The following is an 18,741-nucleotide window of genomic DNA, read 5'->3' on the forward strand; positions in this document are numbered from 1 at the left end:
TGGTTACTGGCGCTTGTACAGATGTATTTATCTACAAATGAATTCTTCTAATTCGAGTTCATATACAAAGTGTATGCAATAGTAAGTTGCGTCATTTTCCGCATCCCGGAGCACAAGAGCTCCCGCTCTTTTAGACATGAGTCGCCATTCTGTGAACATGTTTGACAAATGTCTTCGAATGGAACCCATTTAATACATTTTGTTTGCATCTCTTGAATAACAATATCCTGTGCAAAAGAAAGTTGAATGTATCTATTAAATACGCCATTTGGGATCGCCAAAAGAGCTAATTGAGCTTTTAAAAAGCGTGATTTGGTTTGGTCAAAAGCGCAAATTGGGCCAGTGAAATGCGCAAATTGGATTCTAAGAAAAGCGCTAATTGGGATGTTCAAAAGCGCGAGCTAATCTTAAAAAGCGTCAATTGACACTGGAGGCACTGTAAGTGACCAATTGAGGCTAAAAAAAAGTGACCAATTGAAGTTCTGAAAAGTGACCAAGTGATCTTCAGAAAAGTGACCAATTGAGGCTCAAAAAAGTGACCAATTGAAATTTAAAAAGTGAATAATTGACGGCGGAAATACAGTATTGTTGCCATCCTACCTGACTTTGCCAAACTACAACTACGACTACGCTTTTTGCCACTGTTGTACCTGGTGCGTAGAAGATTCCTGCTCCCTCTCCTCCCACCCCTTCCCCTTTTCTCTTTTCCCCACCACACACACTGAATTATAACGCTCATTCACTGCAGCGTTTTGACAATCTTTCTCTATCATTTAATTATTATTCTTTACATAGTTCTCAATCCGCTCATTGAATCTTTCTTTTGCCAACTCAACCTTCGCATTCATTTAAGGAGACAATAATCCTGCTTATTTTGAAACCCATTCTCGATTTGTACTTTTTTCACGCATACCATCGTTTTATATACTCCAATCTTTTCTGCACAACGAAACTGCCGACCCTCTTCAAAAAGAAGTAATGCAAGTTGATTTCGCCGATTGAATTCAACATCCTGCATAACATTGGTTTTATTGTTTTGGTTTGAATCCTCACGCACGAACGAACACGCGCACGCACGCACACCCCTTCCCCCTTTCCTTTCAGGTAAGGTGTTAAAAACGGGAATGAAATCATTAACTAAGTTGTCGCCACCCAAAGCGAATCACTAACATGTTGCAGTTATTTCTGTTTTTTGTTGAACAAACAGGATATACCTCTCTTTGCACGCAGCAAGAGATAGAAGCAAAAGTAACGACTCATTTTTTTCTTATCTCGTAATATATAATCAATATTAACTACGACACCCACAACCATGGGGTCCTCCTATGCTCACCTCTCGCGTTCTATTAACGCTACTATTTAGAGATATCAGCCCATGTCATCAATTCATTCCACATGCGAAAATATACCCAAACCATCACTCAGCTCATCAACCACAACCTCATCCTCATCTACAAACGAACGGTGGCAAAAGCGTCAGGCCGAACGAATGCGTCAGCTGCAGGATATGGAGCAGCAGATCACGGATGCGACGAATCATAGTAAGCGCCGAATCGATTTAAGAATGTCAGACCAACATGATCGCCGGCTATTGGACGACGTCGATTCACGCAGATCCTCGACTACCCCAAGTGCAACATCATCATCCATTTACGACGATAGTCATAATAATAATTACAGCAGCACCTTATTCCGCTCTAGTAGTAGAGGAAGAGGAGAAAGAATGAGTGCAAACGGATCTGAAGTTATAGGAATGAATGACAAGCGCCAATCAGCACTATCATCAACATCTTTTAAGCGTGGGAGCAGTAACAGCGGCAGGCAGCAGCAGCAGCATGCTGACAAAATTGACTTGCGTGACGCCAGTCTAGAAGATTTGGAGGATTTGATTGCAGCATCGGCACAACGCCTCGCTAACTATCGATTGCAAAAGTCTTCAGAAGCGCTCGTGAGCCATGGTCGGTCCGATAGCAGTAGTGGGAGCTTAGTTTATTCGCCTACAAAAATTAGTCATAATATGGGCCATGACAACAGCAGCCACTTTGCTGATCTCCTAGGTGATGACGTTGACAACGACGAGGACGACATGAACGACGAGGACGATGGTCGATTGACACAATCGGATGCCAATTTGAGTTTTTCAACGGGTGCATCCTTGTTGGACGATTCGTATCCACCACACTCACCAGGAGCCGTCGAGCCAAGATGTTCTGTTACTACACATAGCTCAGGAGCAGGAGAAGCAGCGGCGACAGTAGCAGCAGCAAAGAAGGAGAAGAAAGTTGTAACTTCCCCTACTGCGTCCTACGTCAGCAGTATTCGCAACAAGTTCGAGATGGCCGGCAGTAACGATTTTGACAAATCTCAACAACTGATTCTTCAGTTTGATCCTCTTTTATCCACAAAACAAAACAAGCAACAACAGCTGCAGCAACAGCACCAATCGGCACTACAGCATCATCAACAGCAACACCTACACCACCAGCGAGCAGAACAGTTGGACTTGTTGACTGGATCGCCGTCGTCGTCAGACGAAATTACGATGCGGTCAACACAGCCGGTACTTTCACCTTCTCAATCCAACCTTCGCTCAGTAGCCGAAGCCAAGGAGAGACGAGCAAGACGACCCTCTGAACTGAATGTGAGCGAACTGATGAAAGATCGTGCTGCAAACAACAACAGCAGCAGCGCCAAGCGATCCTCTGAATCACCGAAGACACCGACTCGACTCCCCACTCCACGATCATCAAACGCTTCTGGGACTTTTCCCAGAGCCAGTTTTCCTGCACCATCCAGTTCTCCCAGCAGCAGGCGGATACGTACACTTTCCACTGTGGACAAGGATCAGGACACTCTCAAGTGGATTGAAAGCGAACTGAAGGCCGACAACAGTAGCAGCAGCAGCAGTACTACCAGCAAGACCAGTTTGACAGGACGGCGATCGCTCACGAAACCCCCTTCTTCTTCTACCACTGTCCTCGAGAACAAACGTGTACAATCTATCATCATGTCGCCTCCATCCCGTTCATCAAGCACCTTACGCAAAAGCACTTCTAACATTCACAAAAAGATTGGGTTTGCTGATCATGATGGCGATGATGAAAGGACTGGATCCGGCAGTAATCCCGTACGACAGCGAAAAACCAAGAGCACTCATACATTGCGCAGCTTTGACGGTGCTGCCAGCGGTGATGGTAGCAATGGTGGTGAGCACGTGGCCAGTCGATCGGCGCGAACTCGGACTATTAGTATGCTTTCAGCCGGCACTGGCGCGAATAGGAGGAGTGTGGGGGATCATCTTGCGGATTTTGATCCTCTTTTGGAAGATGAGAAGATGATGAGCGCCTCGTTATTGGATGACGAGGAGGAACATCGATGGGAGCCATCCAAGAAGAAATATCCCCCGCTGCGGGCGCGAGTGGTCTCCATGACGGCCAGCAGCAGTACCAGCCATGACTCTGCGCGAAAGGTTGCACAGGAACGCGCTAACAGGACGAAGCGTAGAAGTAATGGCGCTGCACCCCGGCCTCACGAGACCCAATCCATGACCACAAAGGCTGTCTCTGGACGAAAGAGAGGAAAGGTAAGAAAAGAAAGTGAAGGGAAGAGAGAAACGAGGAAAGAAGAAAGAAAGAAAGAAAGGAAAGAAGGGAACGCTATATTCTTCTGTCTTCCTTATTTCTGCGACGGGCTTGAAACAGTAAGGCGGAAAGAAGAGTGGATGTATGCGTATGTGCAGTGATGCTGGTGAAAAATAAAGAGACATAAACAAAAGGGAGGCGGTGACAGGGAACGAAAAAGGGCCAAACTAAAATATAATATCGAAATGCACTTTTTGTCATTCTAATGCATAACGCTCTCTTCTTTCTCTTTCTTCATTTTTACCACTCTCTCACCTTCTTTGTAGACATTCTCAGGGAGCTTAGCATCGCCTTCAATGGCTCCATTGGCATTGCCACCCATGAAAATGGAGCCGCTCGGTCTGGCGGTTCCTGACAATCCAAAAGAAACAGCAGCAAAGCACCTGACTCGCTCAGCAGCAAGAACGCCGACACGCATTCCGTTACCCATTTCCTCGCGCACCTCACGACAGTCGCGTTACCAAGACAGCAACACCAACTGCAGCAGCACAGCAAGCGAAGACGAATTGTCTGGTTCAGAAAGAGAGCGACCTTTATTATTAAACTGCAGCAATAACACTACCAGCAACAATGTCAAACTCAAAAAGAACAACGACTTGACAATGACGGGCGCAGCCAAGGTTGGACCAACAACGACCGTTTATTCCGGCTCGATGGTTGTATCCAGCAGTACGAGCGCACGTTATAGCGGGAGCAACAGTAGCAGCACTAAACCGTCAGCAAGTTCATCCATACGGACTACGGCTTCAACAAAAACACCAAAGCGTAGTAGTAGTAGCAGTCGGCCACACAAGGTGCCATCCACCACGACGTCCGAAAACGGCATCACGCGCCAACGAAAGCTGAGCACGTTGTCTTCATCAGCAACAACTTCAGCAACAACAAAGTCATCGGCTATTGGAGGTAGGAAGCATTCTATTGTCAATGACATTTTACACGATCACTTGGGCAAGGAGAAACAACACAAATCGCACGCCCCGGCTTTGAACCTCGTGTCAGCGCACGGACTGATTAGCCCACCAGAATCTATCAAAGGAAACAAACCGTCAACGGTAGCAGCATCTGATGGCTCAACATACCACACGATCCCACGTCGAAAACCCACGTTACTGCACGAACGGTTACAAGGACTCGTTGATGAAAGCAATCATCCAACCAACAGTACGAGCACAGCGTGGGGCTCGCTAGTCGAGCGGGAAAAGAAGTCAAAGCCGCATCATGAACCTAGTTCTGAGGTCACGGTATTGCGTGGAGGCAGCACGAGTACAAGCACCACTGCCAGTGCAAAGGAAGAAATGGCCAATGTTGTATCTGGGCAGAATTGGCATAGCTCTTCCCCATCTTCTGAGCATTCGAAATACATCCGTGAACGGGAAAAGGGGATACGCGTTGCTCTGAGCCCACAAGGTAAAAACGAATGCCTAGATATGCGTGTGTGTGAAAGAGATTGTTTGATTCTATGCATGCTTATCCCACCCCGCTATGTAACTTTTAGCTGCATTGAAACTTTATCAGCCTAGCTTATCGCCATACGAAAAGAAGGAAATTCTCGAGTACTCGCAAATCTTTTTCGTTGGTAACCATGCAAAGAAGCGCCAAGCAACGCACGACCACCCAACGTGTAATCATGGCTATGACGATGACAGAGGCGACTATCACATTGTTCTTCGCGACCATCTTGGTTATCGTTACGAAGTTTTGGAGCTGCTCGGCAAAGGGTCCTTTGGCCAGGTTCTGAAATGCTTCGATCACAAAACCGGACAAATGGTGGCGGTCAAGATCATCCGCAATAAGAAGCGCTTCCATGCACAAGCACTTGTTGAAGTCAAGATCCTCAAGGATCTCGTACAATGGGTAACCTAGCATTAGGTGTTGTCACTACCTACATTATAGCAACTAACTCAATTCTTTACTGCTGCATCTCGTACAGGACCCTGAGGACAAGCATAACAATGTACGAATGTTGGATAACTTCTATTTCCGCAGCCATTTATGCATTGCATTTGAATGCTTAAGCATAAATTTGTACGACTTTATCAAGAGCAATGACTTCCAAGGATTCAGTATGGGATTGATTCGTCGGTAAGGAGAGAAGAATTCATGCAACGCCATGTATGATTCTGTAACACGAGGCACAAAAACTGACGGGGTTCTTTTTTTGCATATATCTAGATTCACTATTCAATTACTCAACTCCCTTGTATTGCTGCACAAACACAAACTTATTCATTGCGACTTGAAACCAGAGGTATGCACATTTATTTTACAGCAGCAGACCACCTCATGTTCGCTCACACCATCACCGAATGCATCTAAACTTTGACAAAAATACGTTAGAACATACTTCTGAAACATCCAACAAAGAGCTCGATCAAGGTCATTGATTTTGGCAGCTCATGTCTCGAGAACGAGAAAGGTAAGGAGAAGTATATATCGTCAGAAAATGGGAGGCTGTTTGTATCATTTATTAATCAGAGGGAGAATGCCACGCACATCTTAGTTTATACCTACATCCAAAGCCGATTTTATCGATCACCAGAAGTAATTCTGGGCATGGAGTACAGCATGGCGATTGATATGTGGAGCATTGGATGCATATTGGCGGAATTGTACACAGGTTAGTAGTAAACAAAAAGAGGATATAAACAAAGCCCCCTCCCCCACCTCTTCTCACTCTGAAAGAAATGAAGAACTGATAACCAACAACATGTGCTTACTGAACTACTCTGTTTATTCAGGATGCCCCCTATTCCCAGGAGAGAATGAACAGGAACAACTGGCTTGTATAATGGAGATCCAAGGCATACCAGACAAACAATTGATAGACAAAAGCTCACGGAAAAAGTTTTTTTTTGGTAAAGTTTTGTTTGTGTAAGAATTGAGGGACAGGAGTACACAAGATGGTAGACTCACATGATGCATACTCTCTCTCTCTCTCTCTCTCTCTCTCTCTCTCTTTCTCTTTCTCTATCTCACCAGATTCTACCGGAAACCCAAGGATATCGCCCAATTCCAAAGGACGGAAACGAAGGCCGGGGACAAAAACGTTGGGACAGGCGTTGAAGTCTTCGGATGAGAACTTCATTGACTTTGTCAACCGATGTCTGCGATGGGATCCAGAACGACGGTTGAAACCAGAAGAAGCATTCAAGCATGCGTGGATAGTCCGGTCATCATCAGCGAAAAGGCAAGCTCGATGATGGCAACGATGGTCGTGTCGTTATATATAAAGAATAATAAATAATACATAACAACAAGTGACAAATAGCAAACAAACAATAATGATGTGCCATTCTACACGTAAAAACACACAACGTGTTCCCTTTATTTTGTACCGTATTTTTTGTCCATGATGTTTTTGACCATTTGATAGTCTCGATTAAGTTTTTGTTTGTCAGACATGCCTCGTCTCTGTTCTCGGTTACGCTTCCGTCCATCCCCAAGCTTGACACCATACTGGAATGCGCTTTTCGGATGAATTTCCACCGAATCCTTGTACTTCTGCCACTGTTCTTCATTGTCAAAGTCCCATCGTGTAAGCTGTGCCTTCTTGTTACGATGTGTGCCTTGATCTACTAGCGATGTCGATGCTGCTCCGCTGCCGCTGCCACCGCGCTCTTCTTGGTCTTCCTCGTCAGAGTCATAGGCAACCGTGCGTTGTCGATCTTCAAATGAGGTAGGTAATGCGCTAGTACCGAGACCATACATGTCGATATCCATGGCATCGGCATCTTCCTCCTCCTCGAATTTTCGACGCTTGACTGGCTGTTGTTCCTTATCCTCCAGCTGTTGCTGTTGCTCAGAATCACCCTTCTTCACTTGTGACAGTAGCTCTGATACTTCCCGCATCTGGTCGCCTTCTTTTTCTTCTTCTTCTTCTTCCTCATCTGCCTGCTTGTCATTGCCAAAATAATTCCGTACAGTAGCTGCCTGCTTGTCTTTACTGCTTTCCTTTTCCATCGTTTCCTCGTCAAGCACGTAGTCCGTTCCAGCATCCGGGAAAATATCATCGTCAGAGTCAATAACCGGCGGTGGGCCACGTACTTGCTCTGGTTTCTTCTCTTCCTTTTTAACTGATTCGGACTTGGCTGGTACTGCTGGTTGTGGCCGCATGATTTGCGAGATTTTATTGATAACCAGCTCTGTTTCTGCCTGCAAATCCGTTCGTTTTCGTACCACATCGGCTTTGCTTCGAATCACAGTCGTTGGCAGTGCAAAAGCATCTGCATAATGCCCAACTTCATCCGCCAACTCAAATACAAAAGCCATGCGTCCTGGCATAAATAATTCGTTCGCTTGTTGTTTTGACGCTGTTACCAAGTGAACCAGATTCTTCGCCATGACAGAGCGAACTGCTACGCGCTCAACATCTTCATCGTGGTTTTCGCCGTCGTCGTCATCAACTATTAGCCTTGAGCCTTCTTGACCGAGCCGATCTAATGCGTCGTCAAGAGCCGCTTCACCTTTGGCGTCAGCGAGTTTACTGCCAAGATCGGTCCTGACTTTTTCTAACAAGCTATAATCCAAGCCTTTGACAAGATGCGTATGGTCGACGTCGCCACCAAGGTATTTTGATTGTTCGTATAATTGTTTGGCGTCTAAGGTTTCGTCTTGTTCTCGTGTCGTCTTTTGTAAGAGTTCTTCTGTCGATACCTCTTCTTGTTGTTCATTGTTACGTCGTTCAGCTGCACGATCGCGGTAGTTGGATGGTGTTGTGGCAGGAGTTTGTCGTGGTCGTTTTTTACGAATGGATTGAGGTGTGGCAAATACTGCACCTGTGTTTCGTCTGTTTAAAGTAGGTTTGGATATTTGAAGCACATACAGAGTCCATGTTTAGAATCGCCACGCCAATATAATAATTGATTACAATGACAAGAAAGCAAGGATGAGATGCAGTTGGAAACTTACGGTGCTTTGGGTGCAGGTGCCTTGAAGCGAGGTGTCTCTGATTCTGCGTCAGAAGAGGCGGGTGGTTGTCGTGGGGTTTGTAGAAGCTTTCGAAAATCGTCTTGGCTCAATCTAATAAGCAGATCTAAAGTAAATTTCAGCTGGATCTATGACGATGTGATTTCAATTAAATAAATATCTTACCCTGAGTCGGCCATATTATAAGAGTGAAAAGAAAAAGATAATGCGTTTGGCTGTTCGAGCTCCAGCAGCCCGATAAAATTTGGGCGGGAAAGAGGGTGACCCTTCAAATAAACGAGGTTGTGTGGGACACTATATTATACTAAAACTAAGTACCTGTATTTTAATATAGCCATAGTGTAAGAACATGGAGCTCTTTACTTTGGCTATCTAAAAACACAAAGCGACCAATATACTGTCTCAAATCCTGGCAGCCGCTTAAAGAAGAAGGAAACGCAACAATCGCCCCAAAAAATTCTTGCTTGCGTCAATGTCGACAATGAGTAATAACTTTGGATATGCCCTCCTTTACACAATCCAAGATAGAAGATGGATTAGTGAAATGATGTTTTGTATTGACACGCTGCTACTGGATGCATGACTACTTCCTGCGGTGAATGGCACCATGGAACCATTGTCATCATCCCCCGACTTTTCGAGCTGAGTTTAAAAGCCACTGAAATAAGGCAAAGGTTTTTTTTTCTGCAAAAGTTGATTTTCTCCTGCTTCCTTTCTTGCTTCTATTTATTTTTACCACCCCAAAAAAACTATGGACGAACAGGAACTGCGAGATACCAAAAGCCTCGCAACCTTCTCCATGACTCTCTGCCCATCGCTATCCCTCGATCTATGTCAACTCAACAATACAGGAAACCATGGTACAACGGTATGGGACAGCGCCAAAGTGCTCGCATTTTATTTAATGGACACGATCAAACGTCCTTCATGGACCATGGTCGACGGCAAACTCGAACTACAAAACACCAAAAAATGCATCGAACTCGGCAGCGGATGCGGTCTGGGCGGTCTGACCATGGCTGCTCTAGGTTTCGATACCGTCATGACTGATCTCCCATCCGTCGTCGAACACGTCCTCCAGGTCAACAAACAACGAAACGAACGTCATATCAAGGACTGGTGGTATCAGTTACTCGAACAGTCAACACATGACTCGACCATGACGCTCCAAAATCCTCGCGTGGGCGTTAAATCTCTGGATTGGCTCCAATATAGCGCTGATCCCGAAAAATGCACCACAGTAGACCCGCCATACAACTATATCCTTGCCGCCGATTGCATATATTGCACCGAAGTGTTACCGCCTCTTCTCCAGTCCTGCTGGAATCTCGCATCACCAACTACAACAATCCTTGTCGCGCTCGAGCATAGAGACGATATTGTCGTGAACGCGTTTGTCGAAAAAGCGAAAGAGTTTGGTTTTGATCCTCGAATGGTTCCCAGCAAGCAACTACGTACAGAAGTAATAGGAAATGAGGATATTGAGATTTGGAAACTTAAAAAGAAACGAAGCAAGTAACTCATCATGCCGTCCTCCTTTCTCTCTCCTAATCCTTCTGTCCCTTGTCCCTCTTCCTACAAATCAATGTAACTTACCTCAATCTTCCGATTTCTGTACATTTAATATTGTTATCATTGCATTCGTTCACCTTTTTTTGTTATTCGAATCAAATCGCCCATTGTCGTCTTATATCTGTATACACCATGCATCGTTAAACAAGACCCGCGTTTAGTATTGTGTCTTAGCTATTACTGCTTCTCCCTCTATATATACCTCTCCGCTCGCCCACTGCCGACAAGATCGTGCAATATAAATTCATGCCGAAAAATAGATCGTAGCTTTTTGGCTGCCAGTTGCTAAGTAGTTTATCAAGGTTCATTAATACATAGTGAACTAGATTTCAGAGCGAGATACCTAAATCCATCTGATAACATACCTTTTCAAGAATATCATGCGTCGGCCGCTTTTTCAGTATCCGTAGAATCTCAGTTCTTCCTTTCAGATAATGCGACATGAACATGCCTTGACGTCGAATGGCAAACCAATACGTATCCGTCTTTTGAATGTGTGGGAGCATCAACCCATGCTTGACCAAACATGAAACCTCTTTATCGTTGAATGTAAATTCTTCTGACTTTTGCGATACAGCCACATCGTTATGTCTTTTATCCAGAACGAATCTCTTGAACCGATCTGACGCAGAAAGGAAGAAAACTACTATTTAGTAACTACACCGAGTGAAGTGTAAAAAAAAAGGCGTACAGCAGCATACCAAACAGATCTGCAGTGACAACAATTCTTTCTGGCTTCTTGTTGTCTCCTCTGCTTTCTTCTTCAGCGATATATTCGCGCTTTGCATCGTCAATTGTCGCAACATAATCAGTCGTTTTCATGATTGCAAACTCGTCTTCCAATGATCCTACGATATGAAACTTTCTCCAGGATCCTGTATCGATTGCTTCTTTCTAAAAGCATTTTTTTTTGCGTATGTGAGCTTGAAGTGTATATCGACATTATTATAACACTCGCCCTGTTCTTAAGCTTTACCAACTCTCGATCCACCGCTGTATTATCCGGAAGAATACTGTAAATCTGATGAAGGAAGCATATACGCGGAAGTTTTGCAGCCACGTCTGTACGCTTTGCTTTGTCCGTCAGAGACAATTTGTCGATAAGATATTGCGCAGTAACCACAGTGTCCGAAATGTCGAATAGATCCAAATCGCCAAACTCATCGTCCTCATTTTCTTCAAGACGATCAGGAGTTGTACTGGCAGCGTTGTTACAACGCAATTTCTTTTCCGAAGCTCGTCTTTTGACGCCATAAACGTCAGGTATATCAGATATTTGGTTAACTACCGCAGCATACTGTTCTCTGCCTCGTTTTCTACTCGCTCGATCCATAGGTTACACAAAATTAACGAAGAAAGAGAGAAAGAAAGTTATTACACCAGTGCGCAGCATATCCTTTAATTATAGAGAGAGAAAGATTTCATACTCAGCAACAAAATTGATGACGTGGTCTTCTCAAATACTCACTATCTGCTGAAACTCTTTTCCCTCTCTCTGAATCATATTTCAAAGGACCGAGGCGAGGGAAAAAAAAACCTTCAATGTTGGCATTGAACACTTCTGATTTTTTACCACCATCACCTCAAAGCATGGAGACAGACAACACACGGCCAACAATGTCTCCTGCAAGCAAACGCTTTTGCACCCAAGTCCTTTCTAAATTGTTCAAAAGTCGACACTCGCTTGCTTTTCGCATTCCTGTTGATCCTGTCGCTTTGAATTGTCCCGATTACTTTAACATTGTCAAGCATCCTATGGATCTCAGCACCGTGCAAAAAAAGCTCGATAACGATGAATACGAGTCAGTTGACGCGTTTGTCGACGATATACGATTAATCTTTGACAATTGCCACAAGTACAACAATCCAGCCGATCCAGTTGCTGTGGAAGGTCGAAAGATGGAGGCAGCATTCAATGATTTGCTGGAAAAGCGACCATCTACAGTAAGTTTTTCCTCTCTCCCTCCACTGTCAGCTATGTGTGCGGTGTGTGGTCCGGAAAAGGAAGGAAAAGAAGCATCGTGTGCCTCATTGGCACAATTTGCTTTTTTATTCTCTTTTTGACCAGAATTACTAAACATGAACTATATTGTTCACACACTAAATACTATCACTGTGCAAATTGGGGGGGAACAGACATATCCTGGTGTAGAACCCACCGAAATAATGCCTGAGGATCAGCAAAAACGTTGTGAGGGTGCACTCAAAGAAATGAAGAGAAAGAAACACGGAAATTATAATTGGCTGTTTATAAATCCTGTGGACGCGGTCGCATGGGGAGCAACCGATTATTACGATATCATCAAAAAGCCCATGGATCTCTCTAAAATCCAAACGAACCTTGACGAATATCAGTACGCCAATGAAGAAGAATTCGCAGCAGACGTTCGCTTAATGTTTCAAAACTGCTACACCTATAATAATCCTCAGCACCCTGTCTACAATCAAGGAAAGACACTCGAAAAAGTTTTTGACACATACTGGGCAAAGGAACACTCGTCTTCATCTTCTAAAGGTGTGTGTGTAGTCTAGACGACTCATTGAAACAACCATGTGTGTGTGTGTGGCTATTTTTCCAAGTACGTGCTAACGCAGCTTGTTGTTCGATTATTATTATTATTATCATCAGCCAAAAATTCAAAGAAGTCATCTTCCTCAACAAAGTCGAAGCATGTGGCTAAATTACCAGAGAAGGTCAAGGAAGAAGATGGTATGTTGTTATATGGTCTTGCATACGTTGTTTTTTTTATCATTGCGATTAATCAGAAAATCCTGTGAAACAATCAGCTGCTGTGAGCCAAAAGAGGACCTCTGATCATCTTGACAGCCGGGATGACAGTAGCAACAAGAAGAAAAGTGGTATGTTGTCATGTATATTGTTTGTCGCATGATGGCAGTCTTGTATAATGTTAAGAAAGAGGTTCTTATGCATGAAGTACTTCTTGGTAGATCCACCCAACTTACTTCGAATCAAACTTTCACATACCAACAAAGACATCACTGAGTCTAATGACGTTGGAAAACAAAACGAGGAGCAGGTTAGATATATTTTATTCTTGGTTTTACACATAGTAGCAATCAGCAAGGTCTAACCGTACTTTATCGATTTCCAGGTCTCGCCTCACACACCCTCATCCTCATCATCACTTGCATTTTCATCAACACCAGCATTATCATCGCATACGAGACCATTAGCCATTTCAAAAGAACCCCCACCATCATCCTCATCTCAACCCAAATCACTTGCATTATCCGCCACCAAACCCGCCGCCGCCACAACTAAACATTCATCAGCATCAGCACACCCTCCCTCTTATCTATCCACTCAACGACGACCGTCCGATGATAACAATCGCGTAATATCAATACCAGACGCTCGTAAACGAGAGGTAAGCGTTCACAAGACAATTAACTGCCAATGATACACACAGACACAATGTACTTACCCCATGTGTTCTTGTGTTTTTTTTATCATGAACAGTCTAATGAAGCATCCAAATACCCTGCCGACAAGTACCCTGCTGGAAAACATCCTGCTGGAAAGCATCCTGCCAGCAAGCATCCTGCCGCAAAACATCCTCCTGGAAAACATCCCGCAGGAAAGCATCCAAAGCAGGCGTCACAGCAACAAACAACACCAGTATCACCACCACCACCACCTGCTCGAATGTTGGACTTTGACTCATTGTTAGACAAAATCAGCAACGAAAACAGATTACGGGAACAAGAGGTAAATAATATCCCAGGGTTCAAAGATGCATCCTTTATCTCGCCTAATTATCCATCATGTACATTAGCGAAAGGATCAATTGAGAGCGAATGAAGAAAAACAACGAACAGCGAAACAATTGGAAATGCGTCGATTACAGGAAGAAGAAAGAGCTCAAAAGTATGTATAATGGGCTATAATGGTATACGTGATTTCCGTCCCATTAAGACCGTTTATTAGGGAGTGGCAAGAGCGGACGACGCGTCAAAAGAAACTTGATCGACAACGAAGAGAAGCCGAACTGGTGAGTACTAGGAAAACATTGGGCTTTCAAGGTATTTTATTTGAGTTGACACCCCAATGTTTTTTTTTTCGCTGGTGTGGCGGTACACTTTCTATCTGTTTTTTTTTTGTTGTTCAGAATGCAACGACCATAGACATTAGCAAGCACAAGTTGACATTCAATGCGTTTGAAAAGCAATTGAGTGTGGATCAGGATTGGCGAGATCTTCTCAGATGGCATCGGGAAACTGTGGATTATCGACACATCCCACGGCCTGGTTTTATGAAGCGACGCCCTGACAAAACCGTGGCTGAGGTTAAGGCTTCATTGCTGAACCGTGCTCTCCGTTGTCGATCTCAACTTGATGGTGCTCAAGAGAGGGATGAGGAGGGTGAACAAGACATGGATGTGGAGTAAAACTAAGCATTTTACGGACCCGCCCTTGTGTCTAAACTCTCGACGTGATCTCATCTTTATCTTTTTTTGTTTTACTGTCTTTGAGATTATATCTTTATTCTAACCTGCGCTTTTTATATTTCGCCTAACCCGTCCGACACAAACACACATTCCTACAACATCATAACAATCGCGCACACACACACACAAAAAGCCATGATTATCCATAACTGGTAATAATAGTAATAGTAACAATAAAAAAAAGATGAATACTATGATCATAGGTTTGGTTTGGTAAGCAATCCACAAATAATTATACTGTTTCTATCCCGCCCTCTCTAATGATAAGTACTAGGAGCATTTAGTCTGTGAAAATTCATATTATAGCAGTAACAGATCATATATACAGAAATGACGACGTTGGGTGATGACACCATACAATGTCATTTGTCATCAAAGGGGGCTTAGCATTGCCACTATGTGTTACACTATATACTAACTGGTGGCACCTATTGATGTGTAATCATGGACGACAGCAGGAGAGTGTGCACTTATTGGCCAAAGCAGCGCTTGAGGATTTTCGCAATTTAATGTCGTATTGTTAAACAAAATATATGCACAGGGAAATCGGATCGCCAGAATAAGCGATCTTCCACATTACTAATCCAACCTAACACCCCTCCCCCCACCCCATTCATATCAAAAAAAATCTCTTTTCGTGCACCATGATTAGCACTATTTTATACATTATTGAAACAACAAAAACCAGAAAAGAGAGAATCGTGACAACGTGAAAAGAAAAAGATGCTAATGTTATTTGTTTTGTGTGTGTGTGTGTGTGTGTGTGTGTGTGTGTGTTTGTATGTGCGTGCGTGTGAGTGTGAATGTGAATGTGTGTGTATGTTGTGAATGGGGTCGAAAACATGAATCAGATAAGAAAAATTAAGACTAATTTTCAATGTTCAGTGAGAAACCAAACGTTGTGCCAAGAGAAAGTCGTGGTAATAACGGAGCACTCTCTGCAACAACCGGTTGACCTTGTGCTGATACGGGAGGTGATGGGTCGAGTACTTCATCGTCGCTATCTTCAACATACAATTTGGTCATCCGTCGAGCCATTCTTTCCGACGACTGTGGGTGCGCTGGTCTTGGTCGATTGGCTACGCGAGCAGGAGGCACTACAGGTGGAGGGGCGCTAGGTAATGGAATTGTAGGTGGGGGTGGTGCTACAGATGCTGTTGCTGCGGGAGGTTGTTGTTGTTGTTGTTGTTGTTGTCTATGATGCTGATGATGAGAAGGAGAAGGGGCTGCTGTAGTAGTGGATGATAGATGGTTTGCAGGAGAATTGTTGGTGACTGTTGGTAATGGAGGTAGTTCGAGATAGACGTATGGATTTTGCTTGTCTTCTTCGAGATGTTGTTTTTTCGTATTGTTGTTTTTGCTGGTGATGTTGGTGGTGGTGGTGGTGGTGGTGTCTTGAGGGTTATTTCTAATGGTATCTGTTGAAGGTCGAGACGGAGGTGGTTGATAAGGTAATGGTGGCAAGGGTGGCAAGGGCGACATTGGAGGAGGAGGCTGAGGCTGGAGTGCAGCGAAATTAAGTTTCTCTGGCTTCTGTCGATTTTGTGTACAGGCAATGCGTCGTAAAACTTCGTCGTGTGCGTCCAGCGTGGACGATTCCCGTGTGTGAGTAGAGGATGCTCGATACCCACCAGACATGGTTGCGGTGGACAATGGAATGCCGTTGTTGCTACCGCGACTTCGTTGCAAAGCATAACTCGTCCTCGGCGATAATAGCGTGGATGATGCAATGGTAGCAATGGTTGGAGACATTGTGTTGTTGCTACTGCGATCTAGCACCTCATCGGGACAGAATTGCTCTTCCACTAATGATGCTTGCACTGCATTCTGTGGTCGTAATGCAGTTTCTGCTGGAAGACCAGGCGCTGCGCAAAGTACGAAAGAAGGTGGGCGTGATTTGAGCGTGTAACTGTCGTCGTCGCTTCGATCCGTTGTGGATGAATCCTGGCTCGGCGCAAATCTGCTGGACTGTGAAGTATTATCGGATCCTGTTGAGCCGCTATCCTCAGGAGTCACGTTTTTGCTGTTCATTCTTGATGGTGCTCGGTCTTTTGTGGAAGAGGGTGCTGCTGCTGCTGCTGCTGATCCCGATGCAGCAACAGCAGCAGTGGCGGTACGCCTACTGTTTCGTTGGACTTGTTGAAGTCGAGCTTTACTCCGCATCAAATTGAGATCTACAGTTGTTAAATTTTCTTGTTGTTGACGACGATGCTGCTGCTGTTGTTGTTGTTGCTTCTGTTGCTTCTGTTGCTGGTCGCGTCGCATCGGTTTTTTTAATCCATTTGCCAAATCCACGTCAATTGGCTGTAACCACGGCTGTCGATGCTGCGCTGCACGACGACGCTGTACAATAGGTGTGGTTGTGCGTGGTCGCTCGAGTGGCAAATGCATTGGATCATCGTCTTCATCGTCATCGTCGCTCTGGCGAGAGAGACTACTCAGCTCATTAGCGGAGGCGAATTTACGAATAGATCTGCCGATAGAGTCCTGTTTGCGACGTTGGTTGTTCTGTAGATGCTGCGACTGATCGTCGACGGATAGTTTGAGCAAGTTGATGCTGGAGGACGTCACCGGTAGCCGCGGCTCACCAAGTATGCTGTATTGAGCTCCTGTTTGCAGGCTTTCGGCATCGTCAATAGGGTCGACCTCTTCAACGTGAACAGGCTCTTCAATGACAACCGAGATGAACGAGTCGTGGAGCCGCGACTGATCTTGCTCAAAGTGGTAATTTGGCATACCGTTTGTGAGTTGCAGCAACGGATGCTTGTCCTGTGGAGGGATGGAGGCAATGACGATGGGCACTACGGCCTTGATGTTTTCAAACTGGTGCTCGAATTGAAAGGTGATCTCCAACTCGTGGCAGATCGTTATGAGCGGGGACTCGAGCGCCGGGGAAATGAGTTTCTGCAGTTTATGGCGGAGGATAAGCGGACGTTTCCAGGTTGATTTCTCTTGCGAGTTGTCGACGCTGTGCAGTAATGCTGGCACTGTGCGTTTGATGTACTTTTTGTGCGAGCGACCGGACATGATCAATGTGTCTGCGATGTTTTGGATTTTGCGATATGGGTTGGCCATCTTCCCATCCGCACTACTGTCGTCGTCGTCGTCGTCGTCGTCGTCGTCGTCGTCGTCGTGGGGTTGTGGTGATGGTTGGGGGGGGGAAGGAGGAGGAAAGAACTTTCATTAATTTTGTCATACGACAAGACACAACAAGAGGAAGCGAGTGCTGTGGTACACGTACCTGTACAGTTCAATCTGCTTCAACTGGGTTCGAATGTTTCGCACGGGCTTCTGAGACGCGAAGCACAAGTATTTGATTGAAAACGGAATGCTGCCCTGTTCAAGGCTTACGATCTGGGGTGCGTCGATTTCGTAGTGGAACTTGGCAGGCACCGTATGCTCAATGATCTGCGTCTCGACCAGCGGGGCCATCTCCTTACAACGCAACAGATGCCGTCGGATTTCGATGGGGTGCTCCGCCGTGATAGACTTTTTCTGCAACCCCATCGCAATCGACAGCTCGACCTTGTACGAGACACTGGCGCGCTTGATGGCCAGCGATGCTGGATATATGTTGGGCACCTCGAGTAAGAACGGAATGACATGCTCGCCCGCAGGTAGTGTTGTCTTTCCAAACAAGGTCTGTTTGAGTTTTGGAAGCAGTGGCGCCTGCATGTCACTGCCACGGAAGTTGGTCTGAGACGCACCTTTAAACTTGACATTCATTCCGCGGATTTTCAGCGGTCGGGTCAGCGTGAACAGCGCCTCCCCTTTGAGCATGATACTGTCAGGCTCCTTCTGGCTGTCGTCGTCGTCAGCAACATTATTGACCGTACTGGGCGACTTGGCCTGCCCCATAAACTCCAGTATTGTGTCGGCAGGGACGATCTCGACAAACTTGATTCCGACATCTTTCATTGCTGCTTGAGTTGCGATTGAGATTGACGTTGGACGTTGACGCTAGTGGTGGTGGTGGTGGTGGTCGAGGAGGTTGAGAGAGAAGAGAAGAAAGAGAGGAAAGAGAGGAAAGAGAGAGAGAGAGAGAGAGAGGAGAGAGGAGAAAGAAGTGGAGAGAGAGAAAGGAATACACACACCTCCTCTCGCAAAAAGGATGCTGTGTGCTAGTTAATAAC

General features: G+C 45.1%; 7 protein-coding genes across 7 annotated transcripts; 4 read left to right on the forward strand and 3 right to left on the reverse strand.

The window, feature by feature from the left end:
- The first annotated feature begins 982 nt into the window (after window positions 1-982).
- BDB00DRAFT_21415 (uncharacterized protein) lies at window positions 983-5,582 on the forward strand. Its single transcript, XM_053116491.1, has 4 exons — window positions 983-1,104; window positions 1,364-3,583; window positions 3,908-5,495; window positions 5,572-5,582. Exons 2-3 carry the CDS (start codon window positions 1,376-1,378, stop codon window positions 5,159-5,161), a joined length of 3,462 nt encoding a protein of 1,153 aa, XP_052983510.1. The 5' UTR covers window positions 983-1,104; window positions 1,364-1,375; the 3' UTR covers window positions 5,162-5,495; window positions 5,572-5,582.
- BDB00DRAFT_757131 (kinase-like domain-containing protein) lies at window positions 5,163-6,841 on the forward strand (the record flags this gene model as incomplete). The annotated part of the gene is made up of 7 exons (XM_053118962.1): window positions 5,163-5,495; window positions 5,572-5,723; window positions 5,814-5,889; window positions 5,979-6,057; window positions 6,142-6,258; window positions 6,380-6,496; window positions 6,621-6,841. Coding segments are annotated over 7 exons (1,095 nt in total), but the record flags the coding sequence as incomplete, so codon positions are not given.
- Window positions 6,842-6,965: 124 nt separating this feature from the next.
- On the reverse strand, window positions 6,966-8,746 carry BDB00DRAFT_784967 (RED-like protein N-terminal region-domain-containing protein; the record flags this gene model as incomplete). The annotated part of the gene is made up of 3 exons (XM_053120507.1): window positions 6,966-8,427; window positions 8,550-8,660; window positions 8,733-8,746. 3 exons carry the CDS (start codon window positions 8,744-8,746, stop codon window positions 6,966-6,968), a joined length of 1,587 nt encoding a protein of 528 aa, XP_052983512.1.
- A 532-nt stretch (window positions 8,747-9,278) lies between these two features.
- Window positions 9,279-10,201, forward strand: BDB00DRAFT_805672 (putative methyltransferase-domain-containing protein). The gene has a single exon (XM_053122204.1). The coding sequence runs from the start codon at window positions 9,319-9,321 to the stop codon at window positions 10,084-10,086; it is 768 nt and encodes a 255-aa protein (XP_052983513.1). The 5' UTR covers window positions 9,279-9,318; the 3' UTR covers window positions 10,087-10,201.
- BDB00DRAFT_805674 (serine-threonine protein kinase 19-domain-containing protein) lies at window positions 10,202-11,498 on the reverse strand. Its single transcript, XM_053122205.1, has 4 exons — window positions 11,116-11,498; window positions 10,841-11,033; window positions 10,505-10,761; window positions 10,202-10,424 (listed from the first exon to the last, which is right to left on the reverse strand). Exons 1-4 carry the CDS (start codon window positions 11,470-11,472, stop codon window positions 10,332-10,334), a joined length of 900 nt encoding a protein of 299 aa, XP_052983514.1. The 5' UTR covers window positions 11,473-11,498; the 3' UTR covers window positions 10,202-10,331.
- A 120-nt stretch (window positions 11,499-11,618) lies between these two features.
- On the forward strand, window positions 11,619-14,899 carry BDB00DRAFT_21503 (Bromodomain-containing protein). Its single transcript, XM_053116494.1, has 9 exons — window positions 11,619-12,083; window positions 12,276-12,654; window positions 12,769-12,849; window positions 12,927-12,998; window positions 13,089-13,177; window positions 13,253-13,528; window positions 13,621-13,869; window positions 13,937-14,028; window positions 14,089-14,899. The coding sequence occupies exons 1-9, from the start codon at window positions 11,682-11,684 to the stop codon at window positions 14,546-14,548; spliced, it is 2,100 nt and encodes a 699-aa protein (XP_052983515.1). The 5' UTR covers window positions 11,619-11,681; the 3' UTR covers window positions 14,549-14,899.
- Window positions 14,900-15,350: 451 nt separating this feature from the next.
- On the reverse strand, window positions 15,351-18,657 carry BDB00DRAFT_805679 (uncharacterized protein). The gene is made up of 2 exons (XM_053122206.1): window positions 17,850-18,657; window positions 15,351-17,699 (listed from the first exon to the last, which is right to left on the reverse strand). The coding sequence occupies exons 1-2, from the start codon at window positions 18,524-18,526 to the stop codon at window positions 15,476-15,478; spliced, it is 2,901 nt and encodes a 966-aa protein (XP_052983516.1). The 5' UTR covers window positions 18,527-18,657; the 3' UTR covers window positions 15,351-15,475.
- Window positions 18,658-18,741: the final 84 nt, after the last annotated feature.

This window comes from Zychaea mexicana (genome assembly GCF_025766255.1).
Source record: "Zychaea mexicana strain RSA 1403 chromosome Unknown BDB00scaffold_10, whole genome shotgun sequence".
NCBI classification, from domain to species: Eukaryota; Fungi; Mucoromycota; class Mucoromycetes; order Mucorales; family Lichtheimiaceae; genus Zychaea; species Zychaea mexicana.

Excerpts from the sequence above, each read along its gene's own strand:
- BDB00DRAFT_21415 (XM_053116491.1), top strand. The coding sequence starts at position 1,376 with ATGTCATCAATTCATTCCACATGCGAAAATATACCCAAACCATCACTC. Across the intron at positions 3,584-3,907 it reads CTGGACGAAAGAGAGGAAAG|ACATTCTCAGGGAGCTTAGC; the intron begins GTAAGAAAAGAA and ends CCTTCTTTGTAG.
- BDB00DRAFT_805672 (XM_053122204.1), top strand. The coding sequence starts at position 9,319 with ATGGACGAACAGGAACTGCGAGATACCAAAAGCCTCGCAACCTTCTCC.
- BDB00DRAFT_805674 (XM_053122205.1), bottom strand. The coding sequence starts at position 11,472 with ATGGATCGAGCGAGTAGAAAACGAGGCAGAGAACAGTATGCTGCGGTA. Across the intron at positions 11,034-11,115 it reads CAGCGGTGGATCGAGAGTTG|AAAGAAGCAATCGATACAGG; the intron begins GTAAAGCTTAAG and ends AAATGCTTTTAG. Across the intron at positions 10,425-10,504 it reads CGCATGATATTCTTGAAAAG|CAACTGGCAGCCAAAAAGCT; the intron begins GTATGTTATCAG and ends TAAACTACTTAG.
- BDB00DRAFT_21503 (XM_053116494.1), top strand. The coding sequence starts at position 11,682 with ATGTTGGCATTGAACACTTCTGATTTTTTACCACCATCACCTCAAAGC. Across the intron at positions 12,084-12,275 it reads TGGAAAAGCGACCATCTACA|ACATATCCTGGTGTAGAACC; the intron begins GTAAGTTTTTCC and ends GGGGGGGAACAG. Across the intron at positions 14,029-14,088 it reads GAAGAAGAAAGAGCTCAAAA|GGAGTGGCAAGAGCGGACGA; the intron begins GTATGTATAATG and ends ACCGTTTATTAG.
- BDB00DRAFT_805679 (XM_053122206.1), bottom strand. The coding sequence starts at position 18,526 with ATGAAAGATGTCGGAATCAAGTTTGTCGAGATCGTCCCTGCCGACACA. Across the intron at positions 17,700-17,849 it reads AAGCAGATTGAACTGTACAG|TAGTGCGGATGGGAAGATGG; the intron begins GTACGTGTACCA and ends CGACGACGACAG.